This window comes from Spea bombifrons, chromosome 5, assembly GCF_027358695.1.
Source record: "Spea bombifrons isolate aSpeBom1 chromosome 5, aSpeBom1.2.pri, whole genome shotgun sequence".
Taxonomy (NCBI): Eukaryota; Metazoa; Chordata; class Amphibia; order Anura; family Pelobatidae; genus Spea; species Spea bombifrons.
This window is the reverse complement of record NC_071091.1, coordinates 15,860,802-15,881,916: the sequence shown is the minus strand read 5'-3', so window position 1 is coordinate 15,881,916 and position 21,115 is coordinate 15,860,802. Positions and strand designations below refer to the sequence as shown.

Genomic DNA, 21,115 nt, shown 5'->3' with positions numbered 1-21,115 from the left:
TCAGAATATTTGAGCAGGATAGAAAGAACATGCTTGCGCACTTACTATCGCTTAACTCCCATAGCCGCGGGGGCAGATCACTGAAATAATCATGGTTCAGAGCAGCTTGTGCCGACAGTCTGTTTTTTGGGAAGCACTGGAGTAGCTTGGAGGCTAGATCTTCCGCGTGATTCACGTAGCTCAACCTGTGAAATGAGACAGTGCTATTAATAATCCAAAACTTTTCCTAAGACAAGACAAGATCTATACATTAACTTTAGCATCTGGCATCATCTGGAATGTTTTCTGGACTGATTCCATTTATATCAGCTATGAGACCTTCATACAAGTGCCTGATACAGTTAGGTATTCAGTAGCAGTGACAACAAGACCCAGTGTTGGACCAGTGTCCTAAGGAGTCGCACAATCAAGTAAACCTTGGAAAGATCCACAGACTCATCACTCTTTATCTGCCAACTCTCTGTGCAGATCTTAATTTACTCACTGGGGAGCACCAACCCACCATTGCACCCCAATTATGCCACAGAATCTGTTGGAAGCATAGCATTTGAGGCAGATGGGAACCTTTCGGCCCGTCTGGTCTGCCCGTTTTCCCTGATGTAAAGACTCGGACTGTAATCAGTCTTTAGCTTAGTCTTACATTGAGGATAGTCAAACATATACCCTATACATTACATGTAATGTAAAAAATGTAAGGTGGCAATTTATATTTCAGAAATTCTGCGTTCTTTCTCCAATCACAATACAAAGACACTTGTATCTTCACACCCGCAGCACTTAGTTTTGCTTAAAACTAATTAAAAAGGTCCCTGCTCTCTAGCAAAGTAGCTTGTTTGAAGGAAAATTACATTGCATAAGGAGAATTCGGGATGCTGTTCCTTGACTACAGCACAGAGGGGGGAAAAAAATATATTTTTCTTTTTATGTCCATTTGACTTCAAAGTCTAGAGTCCTTCAGGATAATTGCATTATTGCACAAATTGTTTGAATTAAAAGAATTTGATTTAATTTCACGAAATAGGCTTATATTTCATTATTGTAAAAAATAAGGTCAGTACGTGGTCAAGCAGAACATAAGCATCAAAAAAAAAACTTCCTTTGGTTTAAATACTAATGGGAAAAAAAGTATAGCGTTCTAGGCATGTGCTGTGAACTTCTGAACCCTCGCTGCTTGTTAGCTACACAATGACAGAAAGACCACTTCACACAATCATTAGGAGCCTTTTAAATAAACATGGATTAGTTTTGGCTCTGCATATCTGAACAGCGCAGCTAAGAATTATCCAGGTGAATACATCCCAATGTAAACAAGCTTGTATTTGATCATGTATCATTATCCTGATGTCCGACATCATTTCACTTTTTCTTTGCATGTTCCAGGTTTTGCACAAACAAGTTTTGACTTGATCAAAAGTTTAATGCTTTGAAACTCAGAGGCACATGAGCTGGAAGGGTTAACACATTATGCCCTGAGACTTTCAAAGCAAACATAGTTCAGCAGAACTCTCCGTTGAGTTCTAGATGTCATTGTGAACAAAATCTCTGATCTGCTCAACCAGCCAACGCAGAAGTGGGCACCACAGGTGAGGATATGCTTTCCTGCCCCTCATTTTTTCTTTCTCTAATTTTAGAGAGCGCTATGTAGTTACACAATTTAACTTATAAACACATTCTGCATGTGCCCTGGTGTTTTATTACATTATTTTGTCTTTTAGGACTGTAGCGCAGCGAAATTCTGAGCTCTTAGAAAGGCGTGTACCTAGAGCTCTTCCTTTTCTGGTGGAGAAGCTTTGTGAAGAAGTAGGGCTAACCATGCATTCAGGCAGGGCTTCACCTGGAGAGCTTCTAGGTATGGAACGAGGTACATCAGGAGAGGAAAGAGGGATGCACCAATATGGGTCCACATAGGGTGATCTGCCCCTAGTACAGTGGTCCACGGGCTTCCAACATTTTTAAAGAATTTGGTACTGTGCCATGCCCCCACGATTCAGGCTGAACACGCCCATGCCCCTAGACCTGTAGCCAAATCTAGTTCAGAATGTCCCTAAGCCTTGTGCTATCCTACAGTGTTTTACAGCTCTGTGGGCAAATTTTGATTTAGATTGTAGATGTCTGTTTCTAGTAAAGCTGCATTAATTCTTTGAACATATCCCTTTTACCCCAAATTCAGTTGCTCTGACAATTACCCCAATATTACATTAAAAATACTCATTTATTAATGTAATACCTTTTTTTATGCACTTATATTATGATCTCTAGATTGTAAGCCCGCCTCACCTGTTTCTGAAAGTGAAATTGTTATGCTATATACTACTTATGTCATGTCTACCCATTTAATGATACAGAAAACAATATATATCACACACATGCACCTCCAATCAAAAGGTTTTTATTTCTCCGAACCCCAACATGAGATTAAGAATCAGAAAAGTTGATATACTAGTAAACGCGATGAAACCTGAACAGTAAACAGCATAACACAGATTTACTTAAACTAGCAGAGATTAACAGCCAAGATCTGCTACGCACAAAAGTCGTTTCATGGGTCATTCAGATTTTTATTTACTGAAACGTAGTTTGCCAAGGCCAATATTTGTCTGTTTTCAGGCAAAGGGAGCAAAACATGAGTACAGACAGATGAGGTCTTAATGCTATTGCTATTTATGGGATTCATCAGGTAAACACTCATAATTACGAGTTTTAGATTACGTTTCAACCATTCGCAGCTACAGATAATTTGGGAACAATGAAAAAACACAAATTAGTATTTCCTCTCACAATAAACCTCTCTCCAAGCTGAAAATATACACGAGATAGCGATGATATAAATGCTTAAACAAACAAATATTTCATGTAATGCTTTATATAGGCTTAAACTGAACATGAAAATCACCTTTTCTTACAAGATGATTTTTAAATGAAAAATACTTTTTTGTTAGTCTTGTAAGCAGGCTGCACGGTGGATTTAGATGATCTCCCCTAAACCTTGGCAAATGATGAAAGGAAAGCCAATGTATCAGTGCAGTTAACATTCCATAGAATTCTTTCTTCACATATGTATTTTCTCACTTGCTGGACCACAGCCAAAGTAACAAAGACGGGAAAAAAAACAAGTAGTAGAAAGAAAAAGATCATGTGATCTGTCTACTGGTGAGGGTGTTTTTTGTCAATACCCTATGTTGTTTATTTGCGCTGAGTTTGTTCAAGGCCCAGAAAAAGGAAGTTTATGTTTTCAGGAGCCGCTGGGTGAAGCTGCTGGATAGCAGGCAAGATCCTCCCATTTAACCTTTAGTGGGCCGTGCAGAAGGTGAGGACCCACATGGGATCTCAAAACATTCCAGCTATGCATAGTTATTCATCTCTGTCCTGTGCAGCACAGATGTTGTGAAATATATCCGTTTTCTACAGAATTCAGAATGGTTTTATACATTTAGCTGGTTCATGGGACCACTTGGGAGTCATTTCCTACAACAAAGAGTTATTTGTACTATATATACCAGACGGATTACTTTTAAAGTTTAAGAACACTTATTTTAACATAAGGCTGCTGTATACATTTCCAATAGGTCCAATGGAAAATCTGGTGAAAAACCTTATTTTACTGTTCTCAAGGGCAGATACCAGTGCAAATGACAGGCATATCTTATAAGTATAAGGACAGGCATACAATAAGAACTGTAAGTCTGTATCCTCCATTATAGACATTACTGACATACGTTCCTTTATCATCATATGTTTATAACTTATATCTCAATATTGCTCCTTGACTGTCAGAAATGTCTTGGCTAGTTAGCTATATAGCCTTACTGTATCTCAAGTGGTAGGACTGGCAAGGTATTGGTGGGGAAGGGGCACTAGGCCACCCGAGTTCCACCTTAAATGTCTGACCCCCTAGTCTTTGACCAACTTGCACACCAAGAATAGGAAGCAGTGGTGCAAGAATTAACACAACAGATTCCCCCTCTGTAACTTAGTTATCCAACCACCGACAATAATAATCCAATATTTAAAAACAACTGAATTAAAAGCCGTATAGAATTTTAACCCCTTCAATCCCAGGGGTTTTTGGTACCTCAAAGCCCAGAGAAATTTTGCCATTTTTGGGGTATGTCGGTTTAGCGATGATTCTCTTTTCCTGTGAATAGTGTACCCATGTAAACTATATATTGTTTTTTCAAGGAGAGATAGAGCTTTCATTTGATACCATAGTTGGATGATTAGCTGAAAATTTAGAATAAGAAATTTAGTAAAAACTAGCGAAGATTAGAAAAATAAACTAATTTTTTTTTACATTTTCCCTCTGAATCCTCACAAAATTAGGTAAAGTGATGGAAAATCCCCTCCAAGTTTATTAATTCAGGTGTCCTGATTTCAGAAATACCTCATTTATATAGATTTTCCAGAATTTGCCAGCTCCAGGGAGCATACTATTAGGTGTACAATTTTGTATAATTTTTATGCCTATGGCTTAACGGGTTTGGGGGTTATGAACGGGGGCAGGAGGGTTATACTGGCTAGATGTTATGCTAGGGCAATGGGAAGTAAGGTTTTTTAATAATTTTTTTATTATCTTTTTTTATATATTTTTTTTTTATTTTTTTTAATATTAATTTTTTTACATTTTTTTTATTTTCTATATATTATTTTTACACAGAAATGGTTAGAGGTCCTCCTTGGGACCTCCTGAACATGCCAGTGATGTCACAATGACATCACAGCTCACGTTATAATTTTTTTTTGTATTATTTATATTAATATTTTAATGATTTATTTAATATTATTTTTAATTCACTAACCGTTTTTTTTTTTTCTGCTTTTCTCTTACAGGACGGGAGGGGGAGTGAGAGAGATGGTCTCTCACTCCCCTCCCCGCGATCCCCCTGCAACGATCAGACTGTGATCTCTATGCAGGTCCTCACAGACCTGCATAGAGATCGTAGCGTCTCTGTGCCTCATCGGAGGGCAGGATATCCCCGCAGGGGATATCCTGTCCTCCGATGACCTTCCGGGTTACGTCAGCAGTGACGTAACCCGGAAGGGAATGCCCGATCACGCGTTTGCAACTGCGCATCGCGCGATCGGGCAGTTTACCGGTAACAGCTTACCGGCTTTCATGCCGGAAGCTGTTACGGGCGATCGGACAGCAGAAAGCCGGCAAAGCCGGCTTCTGCTGTCAGTGGTGAGTCCAGGCTGTCAAACGACAGCCTGGTCTCCCGTGCAGCGGCGGGGATGTGTCCCTGACGCTGCACGAAGGGCTGGACGTACCGGGACGTCCATAGGGGTTTCTTTGTGGGCGTTTTTTGGACGTCCCGGTACGTCTATAGGGGATTGAAGGGGTTAAAGCAATGTTTTTCTTCCCATTTTTTTTACAATCCATGCTGTGTATAGATGTTACCTATGAGAATCATAAAATATACACAAATAGTTGTTCTCAGATTTTAGCATGCTATACAAGCTTTGTTCTCCCTTTTTACATCTGGTGCGAGAGACGAATAGCGCAGGATAAAAGATTGCTGTAACTGAAAAGACTGCTTAGTAAGAAATAGATTTTCTTCTCTGAAACAAACAACAAACAGACTATGACCAACATTCTGCTAAAGCACAATTTATTCTGTAAACAGAATGTTCAATTCTGCTTGTTCTTCACTAATACAAACTGAGAAAAGGAAGTAAATCCATATTTAATGAGAATGGCACGACAGATACAGAACACTGGGTCAAAAGTGGTAGAAAGTGAAGTAATCACCATAGCAACCAATGGAATTTTTCTACCGGTGGTCCCGCTCCCACCACTTTGGACCAGAATTGGATTTTCACTTATAAAAGGCAATATGTATTTATCAGAGGGTTAGAGAATGAGTGATATACACTATTCCCCTTGAAAGAAATCAGTATTAATTGGGGAATCCAATCTCTCATCCTTGGGATTTATTTCCTTTTGGTATTTGTCCTGTCTTCTAAAGTCAGGATTTGGCAAGTATTGTGTTTTCTGGGTTTTTTCGCTGGCTTTGAAGTACTTTGTTCCTTTCTTGGGGGCTCCTATTTCCAAACTGCTTTACCTCGGGATCAATTTCCATCAGATAGACTAGAGTATGCCTGGCATCCACCGAAAAAAAAAATCCCTACATAATTCCTTTGCTGGATAAAATTGACACAAAACAGCATTGTTGAAACTCTTTTTCTTTTGTCACAATTAGAATATGATTCACTATTATGTTTTAGAGCGCGGGATCAATAAAGTTTAATGCTCATAAATAAATCACTTGATTCTTTGTATTTTAAACTTAAATCGACGCAAACATAAAAACACACACACAGCTGGCATCTTTTGTGAGTTTGTGTATTTATGTGGTCTCCGAAGGATTTAGCTGGACAAACATCACAAAGACAATATCTGAGTTCATTGAAATTCTAATCAATATTCCACTGAGCAAGGCTAGTCTAGGATCAATGATTGTGAGATTTAAATAATTTAAGGGGATGTGCCTTCTATTCCAAATATTGTTCTTGCATTACCCAAGTTTGGATACATTTAAGTGCGGATATTGTATGGAATTAAAGTTTACTAAAGTTCACTTGGCTATAATTAACTTATTGACAACCCAAACCCGGGTATGTTATTATACTGATGAAAGCAATTTTGGTGGTAAGTGGTTAAATTAGCAGGTTCACAAAAAAAATATCAATCCTGCTATATTCGCATTGTTAATAATGGCAATCTGGCAGCTCTGTATTATTGGCAGCTACTAAAGCAAATACCTCCCAGCAAACATCACTTTAAACTTAAATTAAAATGATCAAAGAACAGTGCGGCTAAACAATTATGTTTGTTTTCATACCAATATATTTTATATCATAAAGCAATATATTTAAGTATTGCACTGCCTTTGGTAGAGCTCATAATGCAATCTATTGTTCATGAGGCATATTGTGATTTTGACACCGGATTTGCGCCTAAGGGCATTGAATTGACTCGGTGCCTTTGAGAAAAAGGTTTTATCCCCTTGGAATAACTCGCTTCTGTGGCCTAAAGCAATAGCAGGTGTATGGTCTCTGCATAGCATGCTGAACACAAAATATACACGGATAGTTAGATAGACAGCCGTCGCTCGCTGGGCTTTATTATTTGATACTTATATTGTTTTAGTCTCCACGCCTTTTATGTGAATGTGCCACTTATACAAATAAGCAATTTTAATTGAATTGTAGACTTCAGTCGTGTTCTATCCCACTTTACAGAGAACCGTCTCCCTCATAGTGTTTAAAGAAAATGAATATATTAAAAACTACCTATAGCTTTTCCATCAGTGTTATTGTTAATTCAGGATATGTGTAAATCCTGGGCAAAATTTGCATTATCTAATCAATTTCTTGTCTTATCACTTCCTAACCGTTCCCTCCTGCCCAACATAGGCTTCCTGACCCAATCAGCAACAAGCAGCGACTTACCAACAAGGGTAAAAAAAAAACAAAAAAAAAAAAAACAAATAAGGATGAATAATCATGCAGATCCTGAGAACAAGGAGTTCTGCGTTTAGGATTGTAAAAAGCAGGAATGGGGAAAAGTAACAAAATACGTTTAATGCGGGTAGATTTCTTCATAGTCATCTTAATTTCTTGCAGGAGACAATTCACACATTTTGGGCATTCTAATGTTTAAACATATACCTGCAAATGTTTAGAGAACTTTTCTTGAAGTGTTTATGCCACAGCCTCCCTTCCAGACGTTCTGCAGTACAAATTATCTACACGCTGTAGCCGTGTGTGATCTATAAGATGGTAGCACCAGTCGACACCTATCGCCCTACTACTTTTTATTATATACTGTAGCGGGCAAGTTTTCCCACTGCTGTACTTTTACTTACTTTCATAAACTTCATTTTAAGTAATAACCACTGTTCTTTAATTTACCCAATTGTATACTTCACAATTGTTGAATATATAAGCCATATCAGTCTATCGCTTTATATGTCTTCAATACGATTGTTACCGGGCACGCCACAGGGATCAGCTTTCACTACTACAAGCTCTAACATTTATCAGATCTAATGATCTATTCATAGGATTTTTCCTTGTGCCAAAAAAGTTTTAAATTGAATGAGGATTATAAACAAGATTTTGGGGTGATGTACAAAATGTTGGCTTTGGTGGAAAACCAGCAGCAAAGTTTCAAGGGTCACTATGGTGATGTTGTTTTTCAGCTTTTCCCCCACAATCACTTTTTGTACATAATCTAGGTAGACAACAAGGGGGTTATCAAAAATATCTACACTAATGGCCCGGATAATGTATCTGACATTTTAATGGCTACAATTATAACACAGATAAGTCTAAAGTGACTACCATCTTTGATGATATGAGGAAGCCAGTGTTGCTGGTGTCCCGAAGCACTGATTTACAGTTTTAAAATGTTGTTAGCTGGCCCACAATACAAAGACTATAAACTTCTAAACTGTATGCCAGATCCCTGGTGAATAAAGCATAGATGTGATTGGCTGGGTTAATAATTTGATTTTCTACCCCCCAATATGTCCAAGACATATAAGAGTAATTGGACTTCTGGGATTGATATGCATAGTGAATGGAGGGGAGAATAATCAGTATGTAAAAAGTGGAAGCTATCTAGCAAGTAGATGTGAAAAACAGATTAAATCAGGAATGCATGTTTCCCGTATTAAGTCAGACTTGATGATAGCTTATGCAGTCAGTGATTTGTGACTACCCGCATGTGAAAGATCAGTAGACGATAAAGACAATAGTATATCATCAAGCCAGAGATGAGAGCTGGGGCTCTGAAAAAGGGGTAGGACAGGTAGGAGGAAAGACCAAAAAGAGCCAGTGTCACAGATAATTGTGAGCTGAGAGTTTCAGTGGGCATAAGGGAAAAAGAAGAAAACGTGCCAATATTTAGGACTGGCTAAGTTCCTGGTAACTTGGCAGCGTGACATTTAGAAACTGGTAACTGTATTTTTCCACATAAGATACACTGCGAGCGATTGATAGAGAAAACTCAAATGTCATAGAATGGGACAAAACTGTGCTTTTGAGAAAATCAAAAAGAAAAAGAAAATGAAAAGATCCACAGTGCGCGAGGCAGATATTCAATTTTACTTTCCGCAGTTTGTTAAAACTTGTGAGTCAACACTCAGAAAGCTAATTTTTATCAATACAGATTATTTACAAATACAAAATTGAGTGAATTTTCAATTTCAGTACTTCTGGGGATTAACTGTTACAGTGACTATTTTATTATTTCTATTTTTCCCATGTTTTTAAAAAAAGATACATTGAGGGCTTAAATAGTTCATATACATAGCGGTCAACATTAATTAATTTTGGGGATTGCTTAAAGGGACGCATACAGAGTAAATGGTTTTGTGTATATAGGTACTATGAAAAGTAGGGGATTATACATTATGTACTCAATTTGTGAGACTAGGGAATTAAAAAAAAAAAGTATAGTAATTACAATATATAAAAAAAAATTTAATCTAAGAAGGGTAACCTTAGCTTAAGTGTTACTTAATTGTATTGCAAAAGCAAAGCCTAACTCAAAATATTAGTTAAGAACTCACAGTAACAATGGAATTTAACGTCTATTTTTATTTCAAGCTGTCAATGTAACATTTCAAATAAAGCGTTTGCCATGAATCATATAGTTCTAGGATATATTTCACACTGGGCTTGACACAAATAATTCTTTGCTTTACCGTGTCATGTAAAGTTAAACGTGTGATAACCAGCAGGTATTGAATTTAAAACCCCAAAAAATGTTCCTGTTGCTATTCACACAGTCAGATCCATAACTCAGTTGGTCAATAACTTGTAATGAGCACAGAATCTCTTAACCACAATACAGTAGGCAGAGACAGCAACAATGCTGGATTATAATTGAAGTGTTTCTCCCTTTTATTTCTGAAGGCTGGAAGAATTGAATCCTGTCACCTATATACTGATAAGTCTTTATGATGTGAAACCAGTAACAGCTGTTCCCCAGCGGCATTTTACAATAACCACAAATTGTTCAGGTATTTTTCAGTGAAAACTAGCAATTATTATTATCATCATCATCTTTTACTTACATACCGCCAACAATTTACACAGCGTCTCTTACAATACGTATATTCAAGAGTTATGACAAAACTATAATTGACAGACTAAGACAAACGGAAATATTAGGTAAGGAAGGTCCTGCTCGCAAGCCTAGATCATGTACAGTACTGTGCAAAAGTTTTCGGCAGGTGTGAAAAAATGCTGTAATGTTAATAGCTTATTTTTCTAATTTAATAAAACGCAAAGTGAGTGAACAGAAGAAATATCTAAATCAATCAGTCTCCAAAACAGCATCAAATCTTCTCGGTACACTCACACACGGTAGGTTGTTCCAAACATGTTGAAGAACTGTGGATTTGGGCAGACCAAGTTTCTTATCTCTCTCTTTATGTAATCCCAGATCGTCCTGTATATTGGATAACTATCTGACTCTACTAGAATTGAGGAGACCATTAATTGTGACCAAATCCCAAACACCATTTGCTGAAATACAGGAATGCAAAGAACCTCCGCCATGCTTCACTGTAGCCTGCCTTCAGTCAACAAACTGCCTTTTGCTACAGTCAAATTGTTGAGTTGTTCGGCCTTGTTTCCACATCGGAGGTATGGCCTTTTGGCCACAAGTCTTCCATGAAGACTGCTTCTGAACAGACAGTGGACTGCCAATGCTGAGATGATGACACCGCTGGCATCTTTTGATTGCAAACGTAAGTAACTATGATGCGTCTTTCATCTGCTGCATTAGGTTTCCTTGGCTGACCACCGTGTCTATGATTTTCAAAATTGCCCGTTTCTTTGCACTTCTTCAAAAGAGATTGGGAATATCTGGAAACACCTGTATGCCTTGAAGTTTTTGCTTGGGAGAGGCCTTGATAACTAATTTGTGTCTTGTTCCTGTGGTTATTCTTGCCATGGTGTACTACGTTTTACATTAAACGGTCTTCAGCAACCTCACCTTGTTATTGCAAAATATGCACATGATATTTACAGTGATGTATTCTGGACTAGGGGGCAGGTCCAGGGGTGCAACAGTGCCTCAGCTGCATTACCACACCTGGGAACGTAATGATTTCAGCTCCATCCGCTGGGTTTTTCCCTGCTTCTCCAGGTTGCCACTAAAAAACTCTAGGTTGTGGGGGCAGCATTGTGATAGACCCCACTCCCCGCCCATTTCCTCCTTAAACAGCTGCATTTTCCAAGATGTCAGTGTGACTGGCCAATGTGACTGGCCATTACGGAAATGGCGCTGTTTAAGGTGGAAATGTGCGGGGAATGGGATGTGTCAGAATGCCGCTCCTGCGACTCACAGTTTTCCAGTGGTGACCCGGAGTCACACTAGCTGATGATCAATTGATCAAGGGCATTTTATTACCAGCACCTGTCTGTTAACCCCAAGGTTCAAAGAAATTGTTAAAAAAAAAAAAAAAAAAAAAAAAACAACCCAAGAGTTACATCTGAGACTCTAAATGCCTCACCATGTTAAAATTCATGACAGTACAATTAGAAAAAGACTGAACAAGTATGGTTTGTTTGCAAGGGTTGCCAAGGAAAAGCATCTTCTCTCTAAAAGAACATGGCAGCACAGCTTAGGTCTGAAAAGTTGGATCTATTCAAACTGGAACGATGTCCTGTGGACAGACAAGACCAAAGTAGAGACCAAAATGCACAGCACCACTTTTGGTGAAAACCAAACAACAGTTCTTGCTTTTTTGTTGGAATAGGCTGCAATCCCAATCTTTGGAGGACGAGTCAATGCCAGCATTGGGATTGTTCTGTGGTTTAATCTATGTATATCTTTATGTAATACCCACCTTGTTTGGCACTGTAACATGTACACACATTGCCTATGTACTTGTGGTCAATTTACAGCACATTTTATCTTTCGATAAAAAAAAAGCATTTAAAAAAAAATATAATGCATGGCAATAGTTTAAGAAATTACAGTCTACAGTGGAAACATGAATCGTATAATATAAAAATATAATATAAATACTTACTTGTTCCAAGCTTGTCTGAGATTCTTAGGACCATATTGGGTAAATCGATCTAAAAAAAGTGAGGGAGGGAACACAAAACGGGACATAATTAAAAATACAGCGAATGCAGGCGGTGTGATGTGAAAATACATAGAATAATCATATCTAACAAATTCACACAAACTGACATTCTGTGCTGTCATATAAATGAAATATTTTTATACTACAACGGGTAGAAGGACCAGCAAACCAGCGGTGGGCTGGCCCAGGGAGCAGCTGCCATCCTAGGTTTGTTTAGATCCCTCAATCAGTGCAAGTCCAAGAAAGAACGTCCTACTCGTGGTGGCTGGAGCTCAGTAGGGTCCGTGGGGTACCTGCAGAAGTAGTGTGGTAAGGCAAGTATGAGTGTTAGAGTAAAGTGTGTTCGTTAGAGTGAACGTGGCGTGTTTGTGTGTTTTTCAATAAAATGTGTGTTTTATTGTGTGGGGTGGGGAATGGGGGCTGAGGTGCCACTTGGCTTTGCTTGTCCTCCACTTCCAGTGGGAAGCACACAAGAATCATTAGATGCCCATTCAATATAACATTGTTTAGGTAAAGGAAATTAGCACAGGAAATCCAATACAAAATGACATTTTGAGGAATAAATGCATATACAGCTCTTCATGAATCCCTGGCTTTGCAAATGAAGAGCTGTTCCAGAGCACTACACAAATGAACAAATGTTAAGTATTTTTAGGGGTGCCGAGACACATTAGTTGCTTGCCTGCATATAATAGGTCTGAGGAAAACGGACTTAGACCTTCAATAACTGCACATGATTATGTGATTGAACTCCTACAGGACAATTGAGTAAATCGAGGGTGTGTGCAGAGGCTCCCCCTGTTGTGATGGGAGAGACCACGATAATGCAGGGGAGAGCCTGAAGAAAAAGCAGAGAAGAACAAGAAGAGCAGCTGCATAGAGTGAGAAAGAGAAGTGGAGACATGGAAGAGGCTGAAGATAGGGAGACTGAGTGTGAGAGAGCAGATACGAATGAGTGACAACTAGTTATGTTTTTGAATCAAAAAAGCCCTCAGAATTTCATCTGAAACAAAATTCAATGTCCAAAAACGAAAAGAAAAATTTGCCCTAATCCTTTTTGTCCATCTGCACAAATCCTCCTCAGAAGGTACCAAAGCCTTTGAACTAAATATCTCCAAATCTTCAGACTGGGACACCAGTGCTGAGGATGTGGGTGATCAGGGGGCATGGCTGGACCAAAGTGGGTATGACTGGAACATGTGGTGGAGGGGGGGGTAGGGATGGCCCACCCTCCCACTATACCCAAAGTGCAAAGTGTCGATGGGTGGCCACATGGATGCTGCAATGGAGGTCTATAATTCAACAGCACAGACCAACATTGATTTTACAGCTCCCTGGGCTTACCTGGTCAGGTATGATCAGATGATCATGACTGATCCACAAACACTGGGACAGTTTGGATGTATGGTATAATTTTTACATGTAAACTTAATTTATCTCTCTCTCTATATATATATGTATATATATATTTTTATTTTTTTTACAACGCGTACAAAAGGTTAATATTTTATTACGACAGCGTTTGCTAATCCCAGAGACGTTTCTAAGTGTCCACAAACTGTTGTGCAACACATTACACAATAAGTCACAAAACACCCCAGCGAGAGAGCGCTCTCTTTCCCCGCGATGTTAAAGCCTATCTTTCTTCGCAGCGTTGTTGTTTGCTATGTGAGAAAATCTCCATTACGCTGCGTTTTAGTGTGTTTACATTTTACCATACAGCCTAATGTGTGGTCTGCAGAGATGCCAGTTGGCATTTTTTGTTGGCAAAACCTGTAACACGCAAAACAATGACTAGGTCTGTCCTCGCCGCTGCAGTGCCAACGGCAGTTGAAGGATTTAGTCCTTTAGGATCACATGGCGAAAGATCGCATGAGGAGCCTCTAGCCCTTGCAGAAGCTGAAAAGAGAAGTTTAACCCGTCAAGTGCCAGTGTGCTGTATAACACAGTCCACAGCATTGCACAGCCTTACGGAACTCCAAAGGTTAAAAAAATTGTAATCCTAAAAATGTACCAAACGAATATGAAACCCCAGCATTGAAATATTTTAATAGCTAAAAAGTCCCTTTTTAAGGTCTAAATATTTGTTTTGGTTGCATAAAGAGTGATAACATTTATGGAACTGGCAGCAAATATGGGATGGAATTCTGGGTGTGCTTCACCCATCTCCAAAAAAATTACAAAGGTCAAATAGTTTGGAATTATCAGGACTTCTATAAAGGATGAGAAAAATAAACCACTTTATCATCACCAATTTCCAGGCTCACACTAGATGATAGCGCTTATTTTGGTTCAATACTGATTCCTTTTATTTATTTGTACCATAAAGTGACAAAATGTGATGATCCACTATGTAACATTTTAATAATTTTTTTTAAAAAGGCAAAATCGCAAAGACATCTTTTTCTACAAACAAATCTATTGATTAATGGAATTAAGGATTGCCTTTATCACAGTGACAAGTTTAATTTTGCTTGGGACTGATGATGAACCACTGCTTTGTTATTATTTTAACTATTTACCCCTAACCGGTGCTTCCAAATAACACGCTTCAAGACAGTTCTTCGACTTTCCCCTAGCTTAATAATCTAATGGGGCACAATTGTAAAATGTGTGAAAGTGTCTTTGCCAGACCGTTAACATACGGATGTCAAAAGTAAAAAGACTTTTTTTTTTGTAAATTCTTCACAATTAAACACGCACTTTCTAATATGTTGGGCAAAAAGCTTTAGCAGACTTAACAGACAAACTTAACTTTAGTTTTTGCTCGACAAGACCCTACGAATGCGGTCTTTTTCATCCGATTAAATTGTGTTTCTGATAAAAATAAATGACAACATAGAAATTATTAAAACAATTATAGGAAGGATGTATGCACTACACAGAACTGATGGTCAGCCAGATTCGATTACTTATACAGTTAAGGAATCCAGAAGAGGTTGGACCTCACCAGCAGTTCTACCCACATATGGCCTCCCTCTTCTTGCACCTCTTACGTAGATGTCCTGGAGTCTTATTGCAATGAAGTTCCATGCTAATGTTTTCTTACATTAATGTGGATTCCATTAATAATGAATGCGTGTTGGCCTTAAACCGTTATGCCAAATACCCTACATAAGGTGGCTAAAAATACGCACACACAGTCACTATTCAGTTTTTTGTATTCACTAAAAGAGAAATCGTGGTTGTATTATTTATTTATCTAAGATACAAGCCTCCTCTTGTTTGTCATGGACAAGGGCATTTACAAAGAACTGTAGAAGAAAAGAACAGGATAATCTTACAAGTATCATATGGTTTGCACCTACTGCACATATCTAATCAACGGGTAAGAAGCGTAAATTCTATATGTTTTTCCCATTCCATTCCTGTGGCTTCCTTTTGGCAAGTAGATCTAGAATATAATATCCGTTTCATGATTTTATTCCCCAGCCAGCTTTAGAGAGATATGTTTTCCTACAATGGCCTGCGTTTAAAAACCTCTGAGTCTCAAACGTTCTCCAGCCCACCATGATGTATTTGTTTGATGTTCCTCAACAATCCCCCAAACATTGATAGTAAGCCATATAACTAGAGAGGCTGAAAACCTCTATCCGAGACGACGACAACATTCTATATGATTGTTATCCCTAAATCCCAGTCCATGGCTAGTCTTACGGTATTTTACCAATTCTAGCTGTGGAAAACATGGTAATAAGTAAACAAAAACATCTGAAGCAGTGTTACAGTTTTCACAGGACTGGAGGAAAAATGCGTCTCCTGGCACTTTAAGGCCAGCGGTTCCATGATAATGTTGTACAAACGACATGTTTTTTTTCCAGGTTTGAAGCAAGCGGATGATCCTCACCTGCCATTAAACCTAATTTCTAAAGAAGTCATTTTAAGAAACGTTTATAAAGTCAGAGGCTTTGTTTTTCCTTATTTTATTTACATTTATTTACGTTGTCCTCCACGGACAGAAACCATATAAAAGGAAAACACGCTATTTGTAAAGCTCAGAAAAATAGATTCCAGCGCAGGTATTAAACCACTCAATTTGAATGTATATGGAATAGTGCATGAGAATTTAAATATTTTCATTACTGTAAAACCCAAGTCCCCACTCACAGTGTGAAGTCATTAGATTTGCAATTTGAAGTGTCACAGATATGAGGAAGGGAAGATATTGGCTCCGCTTTGGGAAATCTATTTCAGCTTCTGAAGACATTATCAAATAGATGGCAGGAAATGCGGGCCATTTTAGGAATACTCGAAAAGATACCTGTAAGGGTTACGGCTACGTAAATAAAACGCAGTATATCGCAAGTGATGTCTCCACACGTACGTTACAGGTATGGTAAGCAGGTGGTCAAAGTTACAATGCTAGCCAGCAAGGGTAAAGATAAAAGAATTAATGGAAACCTATGGCGGTCCAGCCTGTTGGAGTAAACATGTACTTTTTACAGAAGGGTTTGCTGGACTAAAGTAATTAATATAAGAAAAAAAAAACTAAATTAAAACTTAAGTTTTAATCGGAATTCCCTAACTGAAGATTGAGACCTCAGTAACTCAATGGTCACTAGAGAGTTAAAACTACAGACCAAATTAGTAGCTATAGTGAAAAAAAACTCTCGACTGCTATTGCTATCCATGGCGTGATATTAGGGCAGAGGCGGTCTCCGGTTAATGCCAAAGGTCTGAGCTAAAAAAATAAAATAATAAAAAACTCCTATGAATCCAATGCGTGGGTCTCAAATGTGTATTCTGCTCGCCCGTTTCACTTATAGCCATTAGCCGTGTCAACAATGCCATAGCCAACCTCAGAATACATCACCCAACATACGTGAAACTAAAATCCAGATCATGTTTTGGTTTTTATTTCTTCAACCTTGAACAACAAATTCCCATAGAAAGAGTTTTATTCCTTAACCTTTGCAGTTGATTTGCAGTAGAAGTACTTTACTATGCATTATGAAGGGCTGGACCCATCGTCAAGTCATCAACATGGCTATTCTCAATGCAGGGTAAACTTGGTTCTCTTCACACGAGAAACTCGATAGGGCTTGGTCCTTCATAAAATATAATCGGGACAGTCATTTAACTTCATATTATATATTTCATATATATTATTTCATATTATTATGTATCATTTTTTACAACACAACCAGCATCAAGTCAGAATATGAACACACAAAGGGTTACTAACACAAGGTATCTTTAGCTGATGATAAAAAACCGAGCTGGCATATTGGCAGCCATCAAGACATCTGGATGTTCGAGAGAAAAAATAAAGGCATTTCTAATATTTTTCTGGCTTAGCATGCTTTCAGAGCGCGCTTGTTTCACAAGGGTGTGCCTGGAACGCTAGACTTAAGTATCTTTTATTTTTAAAATAATAAACATTCCATATGCGCATAGGAGGTGAATAGATTGATAGCTACACCATGAGATTTTTCTTTCCTATACATTTTACAGGTTACTCCAACTTTGGGGAAACTCCCAAAAGAATATTCTTTGAGAGAAATGGAACCGGTCTGAATTAGACTATTCACTTTAAGAAAGTAAAATGCCCCGCAGGGACTATCTGCTGATTTCAGCCTTCCTTATAGACTTACAATAAATCGTGTTGGGCTTTGAAAACCTTAAGTGCACATACAGTTATACCATTTCACGTAAATGTTTCACTTAATAAAAAAATAATAAAACTGATGGGGTAGACAAATCTCAAAGTGAGATGGAAAATATATTTTTTGGGACGACTGAATGCACAAAGGTTGGGGCAATTAGAGTATAAATCACAATATAAAGAAAACTTTCTTGTTGGTTAACTAAGTTAACACAGCAGAACAGAAACGTACCAAAGACAACATCAAAAGGCCATGCTCACTAAATATGACCATTATACGTATCGTATGTAACAAAGTTAGCACTACTGAGATTCTGAATTTATTAATGTGTTTAATTAAGCGATGCGAGGATAGTTTCTAAGTCTAAGAAGAACGTAAAATAAAATTGTAACAGATATTTGAATCAATGTAGACGATTATTGTATTATTATTGTCTGTGATATACTAAAAAAGTGTAGACATACAGTTGTATTTGTATATAATAAAATCTTAGATTTACAGGATCACCCAACTACAGTTACTAAAATGCTACATTCTTATTGTTCAATAGTGAATAGCGTATATTATATATATATATATATATATATATTTAGGACAAATTCAAAACTGTGCCTTTGCTGCCATCTAGTGGATCAGTCCATGTACTGGAAATGTTTGGTATTCTGTATATTTTTCTCTCTTTTGGAGTGATATGTTCTTATAACTGTAAATGCTTACTTTAAATAACCATTTCAAGAGCAGCTAACACACTCACCAGGAGTGCCCTACACTGCAATAACTCACACGCAAGTCAAAGCGTAGGGTGTATGGGTGCATGGAAGACTGAGGCACCGACTGCCTGCTACCTATTAGCACCACATCCCAAAATCTAGTGCCATTATCAGAATCCTAATGTATAAACACTGTTGTCCAAGTTAAATAGGCACTGCAGCCATTATATGCACACTAACACATATGACACTTTATATTTTCATGTGCTTCTCCCTGGCAAATGTATGCAGCCCCTCTGCAGAATACCCCTATATGCATTTACCCCTTACCCTGCCCTGCTCATGCTTCCTGCACCCACGTGATATACCCACCGCAGGTCAGCTCCAAAGTAATTTAATATGCAGTCTCCATTGATAAATGGGTATTATGAACATATAGTCAAAATATTGTTTTGTTTTAGTTGGTTTTAAAGATTAAAAGGAACTAAAACGTACTTAAATGTAAGTGCTGTACAAGTCATGCGTCTCCTAGCGCTCTCTTGAAGTTGTTGACTGCTGGATCCTCAGTCTGCCTCAATCCACTGTAACCATCACTAGCGTTACGCCAATTTGCCATATATTACTTGCGATTGGTGCAAGCTGATCATTCATGTCGAGGAAGTTGTTTTTCCAACTTTCTCGCTGATATGATCTTTGGGTTTCTCGTTCTCCGTGTTTACTTTCCTGGGCTAGCTTCGCTTATGAATACATTAGGCCATCTGTACGTGTTTACCATTTACAAAAAGGACGCGCCAACTAATTTCATGTAAGGGGCCAGGAAGTACATTAACTTCTTAGACGCCAAGAAGTGGGCGCTACACATCTTAAATACGGAATATACCACAAACCTATTTAACAAGCCAAATCCTCCATGTTGGCTAATGGTTTATGAAAAAAAAACCCATAAATTTGACTCACTCAGGTCACGTTATCTTTCCAATAAAGCATGCATTGATTCCAACAAGATTAAGATTTATCCGTGCGGAAAGAAGTACATTTAAAAAATGAAAACTACGTCTAATCCGGGAACAAAATACAGCTTCTTCTAAACTACGCTCTTTCGGCATTAAATATCTCCTAACATTGTGTCCCGCTGCCAAAACGTTTAGGGAAAGGATGGAAAATATACAAGGCAATTATTTATACGATGATATTTACAACCCTGTCGCTGGACATTTATACAGAACATACATTCACAGAAACAGAAAACCAAAGGTCGGACACAGTGAGTTTAGTGATGTTCTGCAATCACAGCTAGTGATTTTGTTAGAGCGTTTGCCTCTCCATTATTTAAAATCTTTGCGTAGTCATTTATTTGAAAGAGGCACAATATTTTTGCATCCGTTCTAGAATTATATATAGTGTGCGGGTCCTCAAAGTGGACCCTATAGATGCCATAACTGTTGTATGAACTTGTGACTATCAAAGGAAGAAGGTTGAATAATAAAAATGTCTCACCAGGTTTAAAATGTGGTAGAGAATGAACCCCTGGCCATGTGTCTTCATTAGGAGTCCCAAGAATCTGAAATAAAATGAAATAAAAGTTCCACATTAGGTTCAACCAGACAGAGCATGGTGTTAAAATACATAAAACGCGATCTGATCAGTCACCATTACAAATAATAAACATTTCTCTGCTTGACATATTAGACTTTTGTGTTATAGAACTTTCCAGACAACGTGGGGAAGTCCAGTAATGTGGGACATTTCAGTTGTTTTAAAGGATTTGGTTAATACGCGCAGGAAAAATAGATTCGTTGCTTTTCTCGGAGAAAAGGCATTTGGTGTTTTGCGTAGGCAATGCTGATCAAGGGAAGCAAAAACAAACAAGTTATGACTTTTGGATAAAAGACTTCCTAAAAATGTTTATTCTGCATTAACAGATTTGGGTACGTGGGAAGGGTGAGCTTAAATTACTTTTTTCAACTTGAGCATCAATATACGATCTCAAATAGTCGATATATAAGCATAAGGCAACAGTGATGCATATCCTTACAGATTTAACATTAAAACCCAGAAAAAAAACAACGCTGACATAAAAAGCCACACCAAAATATTTTCCCATGAGCTAATTTCCTGCAGTGCCGCTAGTATATTATATTCACACGTCGTCTAACGAGAGAACCCGCCAAACATTGAAACACTGTGATCCTCCACAGCAGCGTTTCTAACAAATAGCACCGGCTGTAGATCTGTTTTTAGATGTAAAGGGCGTTTTACTTATAGAGAGAGTGGTAGATAAGTGGAACAGCCTCCTAGCAGTGGTAAAGGTTACTACAGAAAGAAAATTAATTCATGCATGAGATATGCATATGGCTACCTTGAAGACGAGACCAAAGACTGACTTAGGATTAAGTCTTTACAGCAATAATACCAGACTAGATGGGCCAAATTGTTCTTATTGAGCATTAAATGCTGTGTTCTAGGATTACTTGTATTACGATTATCAGATTAAAAAGGTTTTCTAAATATTGTGCTGTTTTCTTTTCAAACAGATCCCGTTTTTGCATAATGCAATGTCTTCGAGCAGCTGCATATCAGCCACGTGTATGTTCCAGTTCCGTTTTAATCACCCAGCTGGTCACTAAAGGTTGCCAAGATAATTTGCAGGAGAGTTCTAGTTCCAGCTCCTTCGTTTCTCCATACTTTA

General features: G+C 38.1%; 1 protein-coding gene across 3 annotated transcripts in view; it reads right to left on the bottom strand.

Moving 5' to 3' along the window:
- The window catches only part of CDK14 (cyclin dependent kinase 14), a 202,502-nt gene that overhangs the window by 42,302 nt on the left and 139,085 nt on the right, over positions 1 to 21,115 (bottom strand). For all 3 annotated transcript variants that reach the window (XM_053468070.1, XM_053468069.1, XM_053468071.1), the window contains 3 exons: positions 19,924 to 19,987; positions 12,051 to 12,099; positions 46 to 185 (listed from right to left, as the gene is read on the bottom strand). In XM_053468070.1, the coding sequence (XP_053324045.1) occupies positions 46 to 185; positions 12,051 to 12,099; positions 19,924 to 19,987 (253 nt within the window). The remainder of the gene's footprint in view (positions 1 to 45; positions 186 to 12,050; positions 12,100 to 19,923; positions 19,988 to 21,115) is intronic.